Source organism: Nylanderia fulva, unplaced genomic scaffold (genome assembly GCF_048542155.1).
Source record: "Nylanderia fulva isolate GAGA-0341 unplaced genomic scaffold, ASM4854215v1 Scaffold32, whole genome shotgun sequence".
Lineage (NCBI taxonomy): Eukaryota > Metazoa > Arthropoda > Insecta > Hymenoptera > Formicidae > Nylanderia > Nylanderia fulva.
Window position 1 is genome coordinate 1,162,196 of NW_028190390.1, and position 13,681 is coordinate 1,175,876.

General features: G+C 22.5%; 2 protein-coding genes across 2 annotated transcripts; both read left to right on the plus strand.

Annotated features, from left to right (window-relative positions):
- The first annotated feature begins 74 nt into the window (after positions 1-74).
- Positions 75-2,449, plus strand: LOC146722397 (uncharacterized). The gene is made up of 3 exons (XM_085484847.1): positions 75-665; positions 1,161-1,670; positions 2,385-2,449. The coding sequence occupies exons 1-3, from the start codon at positions 148-150 to the stop codon at positions 2,419-2,421; spliced, it is 1,065 nt and encodes a 354-aa protein (XP_085340973.1). The 5' UTR covers positions 75-147; the 3' UTR covers positions 2,422-2,449.
- A 6,177-nt stretch (positions 2,450-8,626) lies between these two features.
- On the plus strand, positions 8,627-13,321 carry LOC114934412 (uncharacterized). Its single transcript, XM_085484842.1, has 6 exons — positions 8,627-9,152; positions 9,620-10,129; positions 10,878-11,003; positions 11,319-11,447; positions 12,476-12,601; positions 13,136-13,321. Exons 1-6 carry the CDS (start codon positions 9,094-9,096, stop codon positions 13,161-13,163), a joined length of 978 nt encoding a protein of 325 aa, XP_085340968.1. The 5' UTR covers positions 8,627-9,093; the 3' UTR covers positions 13,164-13,321.
- The last annotated feature ends 360 nt before the right edge of the window (positions 13,322-13,681 follow it).

Genomic DNA, 13,681 nt, shown 5'->3' on the forward strand with positions numbered 1-13,681 from the left:
ATTTATACAATAAATTATATGTATATACGAGTCTTTCACGACTTCTCATTTTTTTCTGTCTGATATCTTCTATATGCTTAGTTAAAATATTTTCTTTTTGTATTTATTGTTAGTAGTGCACGACAGATAATACAAAGTAGATATATCATGGACACGTCAAGCTTAGAAGATAGTAATTGGTTTCTGAATTTTTGCACAATAGAAAATAATATGGCAATGTGCGATATTTGTTCCTGGAAACATAATCTTCTTGACGACCAGTTAAAGCTAATAGAATCTCACTTGATACGCAAACATAAGGAATCTTATTGGACTATTATCAATTTATCAAGAATCAACTTTAGATCATATGAATCGACGCAAGTTTATGCAATAAAAAATAATGACGTTTACTGCAATTTTTGTGAACAAATTTATTTTGGAGGAAACGAAACGTTCCGTTATATACAAAAGCACATAACGGATATTCATATAGATGGAATAAATAAAGCAAAAGAAATCTGCAATTGGCTACAAAAACATTTTGGCAAAAATATTGTGGATGCAAAATCATGCTGCTGCAATCATTGCAATAATGACATTCCCAATAAACCAGCATTTTTAATGATTCATTTGGAACAAGTGCATGATGAGATTAAAATACCTGAGAAGATCAGACCAACAAAGTAAGAATTTAATGTTATTACTTTTTGTTTATTAAATTATTAATAAATAAATAAATAAAAATTAATTTATGTACAATACGTAGAATTGTGTGTAAATAATAAAATCATAAAATATAATATTTGACATATATTTATCATAAGTGATATAAAGATTCAAATCTAACACTATACTGTCGAGTACTGTATTTTAAAACTTTTATAATTAGTGATATGTGACAATTTGAATATAAGTAAAATACTAAATAAATATAAAAAGTGAATTATAAGAAAAAGAGAACTTTTGTACTCGAATAGCATTTTTATATTGTTAATTTATGGAAATATCAAATTCGAATTTTGAGAGACGATCAAATACTAAAAGTGTTTTATTAATGATTGTGTTTCATAATTATATTTACTGTACAATTTATACACACGATTTAAACAAACTTTATATGATATTGATTAATTCAGCATTTTTTATACTTTTTTTATTTTTTACTTTTTATTATACAGATTATGGGAGTATACTGCAGATCGCAAAGAATGGATGTGGAAATTTGTCACAAAATATTTATTAACAAAAAATGAGGAACATGCAAATTGCAATATTTGTGATAAACGTTTATCTATTACCGTAGATTACGAAACTATAAATCGCCACATATATAATAAACATAAAACAGATTATGGAAAACGGATTTCATTACAAGTTTTACAAGAAAAGAACTTTTTTTCTATAGAAAACGATCAAGCAAAATGCAATAAATGTTCACATATTAGTTCTATTCGTTATATTGATCAGAACAAGGAACTGGAAAATCATTTATCAAATGAACATAAACTTGATTACGCTCAAATGAATAATTTTGTCAATTGGCTAAAATTGTATCGAAATGTAATTTATTTTCAAACATTAGAATGCAATGCTTGCAAGAACATTTCTAATGACAATTATTTTAGTTTAATGAGACATTTTATTGAAGAACATCCAATCAAATTTCTCTTACATCTAATATCAAGAAAGTAAGAAAAATATACTTTATTTTTAATATTATATTATCTTTATAAAACGCGTTTTAGAAATATTATAATTTAATAACTCTAAATAAATTTTATCTATAATGAGCAGAATTGTATGTAAGTAAAGTTATAAAAACTAAAATATTCATTTATGTGTTTCTTAAATATATTTAAAACTAATGTTATAGTAATATATATATATATTATATATATATATATATAATACAGAAAGAAGAAACACTGATAAATTTGGTATATCAATTATTTTAACGTTTATTTACAATATTTTTGTTGAACGCAATTAATAAATATATATTACAATAAGAATGATGTATAGAGTATATAAAATAAATTAAAAACAGAAATTTGTTTATACATGTATTTATAATAAATAATATTATTTATTATCGAGGCAATTTAATATATAGCACATATCAATTAATATTATATCAAAATACAGTTAAAAAAGTGTGATATATTTAGTATTTTTATCTAATAAATAACGATGGTAATGAATAAATATGTTTAAATAATAGTGAAAGAATTTATTGTTCGAACAGTATTCGCATATGTCGATCTTTTATTATGAGATGTTGCGTTAATAAGTTCTTTCTTATTAATAATGATTTGTGCTAATAATTATCTATTATAACAATAATAAATTTATACATATCTAATAATTATTTGTAAATTATCATATTTATTTTTTCCGTACAGATTATTAGATAATTTACAAATTTTGAAAAATATTTAATGAGGCCAAGGATATTGCTAAACCAGGAGGCAGCAATCAGCAGCCACGTCAGAATATTAACCAAAGTTCTTTCAATAATCACATCACCAAGGTAAAAAACCAATAAAATCCAGACTTACTATATTTCTTGGTTCATTTATCGTCTATTTACTTTATTTATGTACATGTATAAGTACAATAGATATTACAAAAGTTAGAATTGTATATATATAAATTTGTATTTACTATATTAATACTCCTGTAATTTATAACAATTTAGATAAGTATATAGATTGTGAATAATAAAGAATATTATAATCTGTTAGAAATGTTTGTGTTTGAACATTTTAATATAAATTGCATATACTACTAAATTTTATATATAGATTAATTCAGAAATTTTTATGTTTGTGCGCAGGTTATCAGATATTTCAGAGTTTAAAAGTTCTGATAATGACATAGAAAATGTAGGTACATCAGCAATAAGCAGCTATGATCAGCCAACTCCCGAATATTGATCAAAGCTTTCCAATAACACATCAAAAAGGTAAAAGAAAGCAATACAATGATAATTACTATATTTCATCTTTTTAATTATTCATTTATATTTTATGTATAAGTATAAGTAGATATTACAATGAATAGAATTGTGTTTCATAAAATAAAAATCAGAAAATTTCGTCAGTTAGCATATGTGTTGCTCTTAAGTATTTTAAATATTCGAATCAAGATTACTTAGCCATATTCACAAAATACGATTAATATAAATTTGTTAATTATTATTATATTCTTATTATATTCAATATTTTTATAATTAATAAATTATGATATTTTCGTTAAGTATAAAATTGTTATAATAATTAAAGAATTGGTTGAAATTATTCGAATGAAATTTTAGTCGAATAAATAAATTTGAAATTGATTTACCGGAAAAATTTTATTAAAAATAAAAATGTTTGTTAAGGCTCCTGCATCCGCCGCGGCTAGTTTAATTGTGATTTTCATGCGAGAAAATTTGAATACTATTTGGAAATAAAAAGTTATTTTGATGAAACAGAGAATTCGATGGCTTTAGCATACATTTAAAATATCCCGAGCACTGTCCTTTTTTTTATAATCAATTAGCAGATGTAAAATGTGACAATAATATAATATAAATTGAGGTTTAATCTGGATATATTCTCGCACGCATGCACAGCCATTTCGCAGGACAAAGTCTAATGTTTTTTAATTTTTATTTACGGTTATAAATTGACTGCGCCAATAGAAAAAATAATTTTCGAAGCATTTTAAAAGAGTGATATACCATCTAAGGTTGTGCTTTATCAAAATATCTTTTCGTCATAAATGGCACGCAAAAATTCTAAAGTATATTTTTTGTAAATATAAATTTTAAAGTGTAAGGTAGGCAATAAGAGCCATTCGCGGAAGACAGTGGTTATCCTAATAATACTAAATTTTCTCGTTAGAATTAAATATCTTGTGTACAGGGCATATCAAATTTTACTTGGTCACGGCCAAGATTTAAAATATGAAATAATCTCATTTTTTGAGATTTAATTTCAATAATTCCTATAACCCCCTACAGAAAATAAATAAATGCAAGAGAAAAATATAGATCCGAAAGTCGCTGAATCGGGAATCGAACCGAGAACTTTTCGCTTGCCGAGCGACTGCTCTTCCACTGAGCTATTCAGATTTTTCGATTCTATACTTTTCTCTGTTACAGAGCCGTGTTAGAACTCTTATTCGTATATTTTGCTTCTGGCGTTATTACTAAATAGCTGCGGGGGTTTCCAAAAAGCCTAATTAACACAATTTTATTTTTAACTATACATGTACTAACAATTTTTAAACAAGACTTATAAATTGGATTAATCAGTAAATTTTTTTGTATTTTTTTTAGATTATAAATGATATAGATTTAGTATTTTGAGTGATGATGATATATTGAAAAATGTACTCAACTGTCGCAATCATTTTAAGTATTGACCAAATTCCCTAAAAATTTAACTAACGAGGTAAAAAAAATTACGAAAAATCGTTATTACTGTGTTTTATAATTTAGTAATCATCTCTTTACAATCATTTATCTACATTTTTATATAAAAAAGTAATATTAAAAAAGTAAATTGTGTTAATTGAATAAAAATATAAAATTTAGATACAATTATTTTTGTTTTTGTAAATAATTAAAAATTTCGACAACACATAATTTTTGGAACCAAAATTATTCAAAATACAATATAATCAAATCGTTAATTTTATATTTCAACTTCGGTAATTGATTGTTGTGACAATTTAGAAAATTAAATTGTAAAAATTATAAAGAATTGTATAATTTGGTTGGATGTTAATAAATTGAAAAAATTTATAATATCGAATTTATGAAAAATTGAATCAAGTTTTTTCTGTGGGGGGAAGTTTCAATAAAAGTGCTTTGTTATTAAATAAAGTTTTATTTAAATAATTATCATTGTGCGATCATTAACAAGACATTATAAAATAGTTTAATTTAAAAAAAAATTTTATTTTTATTCTGTGCAGTTAAGTACGATACAAGTTTGAATGAAGACTAATTACTAACAATGATGGCCAAATTTTTTTTCCTTAAGGAAATGAAATGGTTTAAAAAATTGGAGGCTTGCTTTTTCGGATATAATAAAATAGAATTAAAAAAATTTAAAGGTATTAAATTGTTATTTTTTTAACAAATTTTTTTTTAAATTTTAAAAAATTGATTTGGGTGTATTAAATTTTGGTATTTTTATGAAAAATGTGTTAATTATAACGAATGAATTTGACGGGGTTGGTCAAAATTTCATTTTAAAGATAAAATTTAATTTTGTTTTAAAATCGTGGGGGTTTTCTAATTTTTTTTTTTTGGGGAAAAGCGAAAAATTTTGTTTACAAAAAGATTCTTCGTGTACTAAAAAAATTCGCAAACAAAATTATATCTATTTTAAAATTAAGATTTTGATGCACATAATCAAAATACGCGAATTAAAAATTTTTTATGATATGGAATTTCGGCGAATAAAAATTAGAACTATAAATGAAATTTTCTATAACTGTAATATAAATTTGACAATTAAAATTACTACAAAATAGATATTCGCCAATTTCCGTTTTTCCTTTGAGGTATTTGTGGGGGTTTTTTGTGGAAAAAATTTTCTTAAAAATACTTTTTATGTAATATATTATAAAAAAACATGTACGTATTTTTTTTTAAATTAACCTATAAATTAGCTGCAAGCGAAGATATTATTCATTTAAAATATAAAAAAATTGCTGCAACAAAAATTTATTGCAATAACCCTAAAAATATATTATTTTTTTATCCAACGCAAAAAAATTAAATTTTTAAAATCTTTTACAAAAATACGAAAAAAAGAATAAAATTTATTAAAAAGACTTTTTGTTAAAATACCCTTTCTTTAAAACTCCCCAACTCCATCCCCATACTCTTAAGCCCCCGGCTCCGGCGAGATTTCACGAATCGGGTCCTGACACGGATCAGTGGTCAATGATCAGTGCAGGAATTGAAAAATTTTAAATATATAAGTTTGAGATTTAATTGAATATTCTCGCACGCATGAAACCCCTTTTTGAAAGCAATCTGATTTTTAATTATTATTTTGGTTACAGATTGTTGTCAAGGAAAAAATTTTTTTGGGGCATTTTAAAAAATGAAAAAACCTTTAAAATTTTTTGCTTTATCAAAAAATTTTTGTCTGAAAACGGCCCCAAAAAAATTTTTAAATATATTTTTTTCATTAGTTACAATTTACTTGCCCAAGTACCAAAAAAATCATAAAACAATTTTTTTTTAAAAAAATTTCTTAAATTTCAAAATTTTAATAACATTTTTTTACTGTTTTTTTCAGTAAATTTTATATTTTTTCTGCGTGATCTAATGAAAAATTTTTAAAAAATTTTAAACTCTTAAAATTTTTTCGTAAAAATTTAAAATTGGGGAAAAAAAAATTTTTTTCAGGCCAAATTTTATATTAAAATACATAATAAATCTTTTAATTTAGTTTTTTTCAATATTTTATAAAGATAAATTGCGAAAATTTAATAAGGAATTAATAAAATATTGCAAGATCTCCGATAACTTTTTTAAAAAAAAAATACGGAAATTAAAAAGTTTTTGAAACAATTGTTTCCCCATTGCATAATAACGGTATATATAAAAAAAAAAATTTTTTAAATTTAAAAAATTTTTAAAGGATGAAATTTTATACTTTTTAAGTAAAACCCTTTATTAAAAATTTTAAAAAAAATAGTGATACCAAAAAAAAAAAAAAGGTGTGAAAAAGGATATTTTATTGTAAAAATGAAATTTTATATACAAGAAAAATTTTGCTTAAACTTTTTTTAAAACACTTTTTTTGAATGAAGCTAAAAAATCTAAAAAGTTTTTTAAAAAAAGTTAAAAATTTTATATCAAAAATATTACAAAAAATCGAATTTTTCCATTTTTACTTTTTTTCGTTAACAAAAAATTGCTGCCAATGATATTGATAAATTTTCAAAAAAAAAAACAAAAGCGAAATCTATAAAAATTATAAAAATTTTTTATGTGGGGAAAATTAAAAAATTATATATATTGAAAATTTAAAAAGTTTTTATGTTATATTTATATTTATGTTTTCTTATAAGCTATAAATTTTTTTTTTTTAAAAAAAATTTTCATAATTTTTATTTTTTGTAAATTGTATTTCGATCAAAAAAATTAAAAAACCCCCAAAAACCCTAAATTAAAATATCAAAAAATTCCCGGTATATTTTTTTTCAAAATAATCCCCTTTTTTAAATTTAAAAAACCCCTTTAAATTTTTCATTTTAAAAAATCGTATGGAACGTCTGTGAGATTTTTGTACTAAAAATCGTAAAATATTTTAAAAATTTTTATTTTGGGAAATCGCTCCGCGATTTTACTGAAAAAAAAGTTAAAAATTGTAAAAGGGGACTGTTTAAAAAAATTTTGATATTTCTTTATTATTTTTCTCTTTCGAGAAAACCATAAAATTTTAAAAAAATTTAAAAATTATTAACGCAAATTAAGAAGAAAAATTAATAATTTTTCAACCATCATAAATAAATTACTAAAATGTTAAATTTATGAAAAATTTAAATTTAAAAAAAAATTCTTTCTGTTTAATTTTTTTTTAAAAATTTTTTTATTTTTGTTTGAATTATTTTTTTCTCCTTCTCTAAAAATTAGAGTCTGAAAAATTTTCAAAATTTTGGAAATTTTTACCCAAAATTGGGGAAAATAAAATTTTTAAAAACAAATTTTTGTCAAATAAAGTTCCCAAAATTTTTAAAAATTTCTCTTAAGTTCTTAAGTTATTTAAAAAAACATTTTTTTTCCCCAAAAAAAAGGTTTCTTTTTGCGGCCAAATTTTTTCCATATTTTTTTTGTGTTTTTTTTTAAAATTAAAAATTTTATAAATTTAATTTAAATTTAAAATTATTGAAAGTGTTTTTGGTTTAATTTATTTCCAAGGTTTTATTTTTGGAAAAAATTTTTTATTTAATGCTTTTACTGAAAAAATTTTTGGTAAATTTTAAAAATTATTATAAAAAACCATAGTCCTCCTTTAGCATCTTTAAAGCAATTGGCAGATAGAAGAATGAGACAACATTCCACTGGAAAAAGGCATGGCCCAACATCTTATTAATAAACAAATATAAATATTTTTTTACAGGTGTTCACATTATTTTGTTTAGCCCCTGTATATAATAAGCAAATATAATAATATATAAATATATACACAATAAAATATCTTTTTTTTTTAATATATTACATTTTTTAAATTATTCCAGCATACATAAAAATTAAAGATAATTTTTTGATAGATTCGGCATTTTGTCTTTTATTTTTTATTAATTGGATAATTGACTTTAATCATTTTGGCAGAACTAATTTTTATTGTTAACTAAAAAAGTAGAAAATGAAAAAATTTGCATTTATTGAAATAATATTTGCGATTAAATAATTTTTGTAACTTATTTTTCTAATGTATAAGATTATCGGTAGTGGATTACAAAATCCGTAACTATTAAAACACAAATTTGTTTCTGAATATAAATATTTACATTTATACAATAAATTATATACGCGTTTTTTTCACGACCTTTCCTTTTTCTGCTTGATAGCTTCTATATTCTTCGTTAAAATATTTTTATTTCGTACTTATTGTCAGTAGTGGTCTGATACAAAGCAGATATCATGGCAACGTCAAGCTCAGTAAGTAATACTTGGGTTTTAGATTATTGCACGATAGAAAATAATAAGGCAAAATGCGATATTTGTTCCTGGAATCATAATCTTATTAAACAACAGTTAAACCAAATAAAAGCTCACATAACAAGTAAACATAAAGAGATTTATCAGAGTATTAGCTCATCATTAGCAATCAGCTTTAGTTCAACAGAATCGACGGAAGTTTATACAATAAAAAATTATGACGTCTACTGCAATTTTTGTAATCAAATTTTTTTTGGAGACAAAACGTTCCGTTATATGCAAAATCATATAACGAAAACTCATACAGTTGAAATAAATAAAGCAAAAGAAATCTACAAATGGCTGCAACAACATTTTGATGAAAATAATATGGATGCAAATCGTGCCGTTGCTATTATTGCAATGATGACATTCCAAATAAACCAGTATTTTTAATGTTTCATTTGATACAAGTGCATGCGGCTAAAATACCTGAGGCGATCAGACCAACAAAGTAAGAATTTAATATTATTACTTTTCGTCTATTCACTTATTAATAAATAAATAAATGAAAAATAAATTTATGTACAATACGTAGAATTGTGTATAACTAACAAAATAATAAAATATAGATATTTAACATATATTTATCTCGAGTAATATAATTATTCTAGTCTAGTATTATACAGTGAAGTACTATATGACAATTTGAATATAAGTGAAATTTTGAATAAATATAAAAAGTGAATTATAAGAAAAAAAGAACTTTTGTACCCGAATAGCATTTTTATATTGTTAATTTATGGAAATATCAAATTCGAATTTTGAGAGACGATCGAATACTAAAAGTATTTTATTAATGATTGTGTTTCATAATTATATTCACTGTACAATTTATACACATGATTTAAACAAAATTTTATAATATTGATTAATTCAGCATTTAAAAAATTTTTTTATTTTTTACTCTTTATTATACAGATTATGGAAGTGTATTGCAAATAACAACGAATGGATGTGGAAATTTGTCACAAAATATTTATTAACAAAAAATGAGGAACATGTAAATTGCAATATTTGTGATAAACGTTTATCTATTACCGTAGATTACGCAACTATAAATCTCCACATATATCGTAAACATAAAACAGATTATGGAAAACGGATTTCATTACAAGTTTTACATGAAAAGAACCTTTTTTCCATAGAAAACGAACAAGCAAAATGCAATAAATGTTCACATATTTGTTCTATTCGTTATATTGATCAAAACAAGGAACTGGAAAATCATTTATCAAATGAACATAAACTTGATTACGCTCAAATGAATAATTTTGTCAATTGGCTAAAATTGTATCGAAATGTAATTTATTTTCAAACATTAGAATGCAATGCTTGCAAAAACATTTCTAATGACAATTATTTTAGTGTAATGAGACATTTTATTGTAGAACATCCAATCAAATTTCTCTTACATCTAATATCAAGAAAGTAAGAAAAATATACTTTATTTTTTAATATTATATTATCTTTTATAAAACGCGTTTAGAAATATTATAATTTAATAACTCTAAATAAATTTTATCTATAATGAGCAGAATTGTATGTAAGTAAAATTATAAAAACTAAAATATTTCATTTGTGTGTTTATTAAATATATTAAAAATTAATGTTATATTAATATATATATATATATATATATATATATATATATGTATATATATATATATATATATATATATAATACAGAAAGAGAAAACACTGATAAATTTGGTATATCGTTATCTTAACGTTTATTTACATATATTTTTGTGAACGCAATTATAAATATATATTACAATAAAAATGATGTATAGAGTATATAAAAATGAATTAAAAAACAGAAATTTGATATACATGTATTTATCATAAATAATATTATTTAATATCGAGGCAATTTAATATATAGTACATATCAATTTATATTATATTAAAATACAGTAAAAAAGTTTAGTATATTTAATATTTTTATCTAATAAATAACGATGGTGGTGAATAAATATGTTTAAATAATATTGAAAGAATTTATTTGTTCGAACAGTATTTGCATATGTCGATCTTTTATTATGAGATGTTGCGTTAATAAGTTCTTTCTTATTAATAATGATTTGTGCTTAATAATTATATATTATAACAATAATAAATTTATACATATATAATAATTATTTGTAAATCATCAATTTTATTTTTTTCCGTACAGATTATTAGATAATTTACAAATTTTAAAAATATTTAATGATGCCAAGGATATTGCTAAACCAGGAGGCAGCAATCAGCAGCCACGTCAGAATATTAACCAAAGTTCTTTCAAAATCACATCACCAAGGTAAAAAAAACCAATAAAATCAGACTTACTATATTTCTTGTTTCATTTATTCGTCTATTTACTTTATTTATGTACATGTATAAGTACAATAGATATTACAAAGAGTAGAATTGTATATATATTGTATAAATTTGTTATTTACTATATTTAATACTCCTGTAATTTATAACAATTTAGATAAGTATATAGATTGTGAATAAATAGGAATTATATAATCTGTTAGAAATGTTTGTGTTTGAACATTTTAATATAATTGCATATACTACTAATTTTTATTATATAAATTAATTCAGAAATTTTTATTTTTGTGCGCAGGTTATCAGATATTTCAGAGTTTAAAAGTTCTGATAATGACATAGAAAATGTAGGTACATCAGCAATAAGCAGCTATGATCAGCCAACTCCGAATATTGATCAAAGCTCTTCCAATTACACATCAAAAAGGTAAACGAAAGCAATACAATGATAATTACTATATTTCATCTTTTTAATTATTCATCTATATTTTTATGTATACGTATAAGTAGATATTACAATGAATAGAATTGTGTTGCATAAATAAAATCATAAAATTTCGTCAGTTAGCATATGTGTTTGCCCTTAAGTATTTTAAATATTCGAATCAAGATTACTTAGCCATATTCAAAAAATACGAGTAATATAAACTTGTTAGTTATTATATATTCTTATTATATTCAATATTCTTATTATATTCAATATTCTTATAATTAATAAATTATGATATTTTTGTTATATATAAAATTGTTATATGAATTAAAGAATTGGTCAGAAATTATTCGAATGGAATTTATATGTTGAATATAATAAAAATTTGAAATTCGATTTTACCGTGAAATATATTTATTAATAATAAAAGTGTTTTGTTAAGGCTCCTGCGTACTCGCCGCGGCTATGTTAGATTGTGATGTCAGATGCGAGAAAATTTGAATGCTATTTGTAAATAAAAAGTTATTCTAATGAAACAGAAAATTTCAGATAGCTTTAGTATACTTTTAAAATATTTTGAACACTGTCCTTTTTTTATAATTAATTTGCAGTTGTAAAATGTGGCAATAATATGATATGAAATTTGAGGTTTAATCTGTACTCGTATTAATTCTTGCACGCATGCACAGCTATTTCGCAGGACAAAGTCTTATGTTTCAATTTTTATTTACGGTTAAAGATTGACTGCGCCAAAGGAAAAAATAGTTTGCGAAGCATTTTAAAAAAGATAATACCATTTAATGTTGCGCCTTATCAAAATATCTTTCTGTCTATAAATGGCACGCAAATATTTTGAAGTATATGTTTTGCCTCTGACGTTACAATCTAACATAGTTGCGAGTATAAAAAAAAGCCATAATTACCACAATTCATATTTAATAATTATACATTGTACATACACATTAATTAAACAAAACATTATTATATTGATTAATTTAGTAAATTTTATTTTTTATTCCGTGTAGATTAATAAATGATAAAGATTTAGATATTTCAAATGCTGATGATGATGCTGAAGATAATGCTACATCAAGCTGTCAGCAGCCAGTTCAGAATGTTGATCAAAATTTATCCAAAATTTCACTAACGAGGTAAAAGGAAATTACGATAAAATCTGTATTACTTTATAATTTCATTTAAATCATTTATCTACATTTTTATATACATAAAAGTGAATATTAAAATAAGTAGAATTGTGTATAATTGAATAAAATCATAAAATTTAGATACAATTATTATATGTTTATTGTAAATAATTAAAATATTTCAGACAACACATAATTTTTGGTAACCAAAATTATATCAAAATACGGTAATACAAATTCGTTAATTTTACTATGTTCAACATTCGTGTAATTGATTTTGTGACAATTTAGATAAATGTAAATTGTAGAAAATTATATGAATTGTATAATTTGATTGGAATGTTAATACTTGAAAAAATATTTATATATCGAATTTATGAGAATATTGAATTCAAGTTTTTCTGTGGAAGATGTTTTAATAAAAGTGCTTTGTTATTAAATAACAGTTTATATTTAAATAATTATACATTGTGCGCATTATTCAATCAAGACATGTATAAAATCAGTTAATTTAACAAATTTTATTTTTATTCTGTGCAGATTAAGTGACGATGACAAGTTTGAATGAAGACTTAATTACTAACAATGATGGCCAAATTATTTTCCTTAAGGAGTTTGAAATGGTAATTAAAATTAGGATGCTTGCTATTACGGATATAATAAAATATGAAATTAAAAAATAATTGAATGTGTATTTTTATGTAATTAAATGTGTATTAAATTAAAACGATTGATTTAGATGTGTATTAAATTTTGTGTATTTTTTATGTAATTAAATGTGTATTAAATTAAAACGAATAAATTTGACGAGATTCGGTCGAAAGTTTCATTTTCAAGATAAAATTCTAAATTTTCTGTGAAATATACGTGTTGGTTCTAACTTTTATTTTTGAGAAAGCGTGCAAATATTGCTTACATAAATAGATTCTTCGTGTACATAATAGAAATTTGACAAATCAAAATTATATACATATTGTAGAATTAAGAATTATGATTATGCATATAATCAACATACAGCAAATTAAAATTTCATGATATGGAAATTCGCCGAATCAAAATTATGAACTATAATATAGAAATTATTCT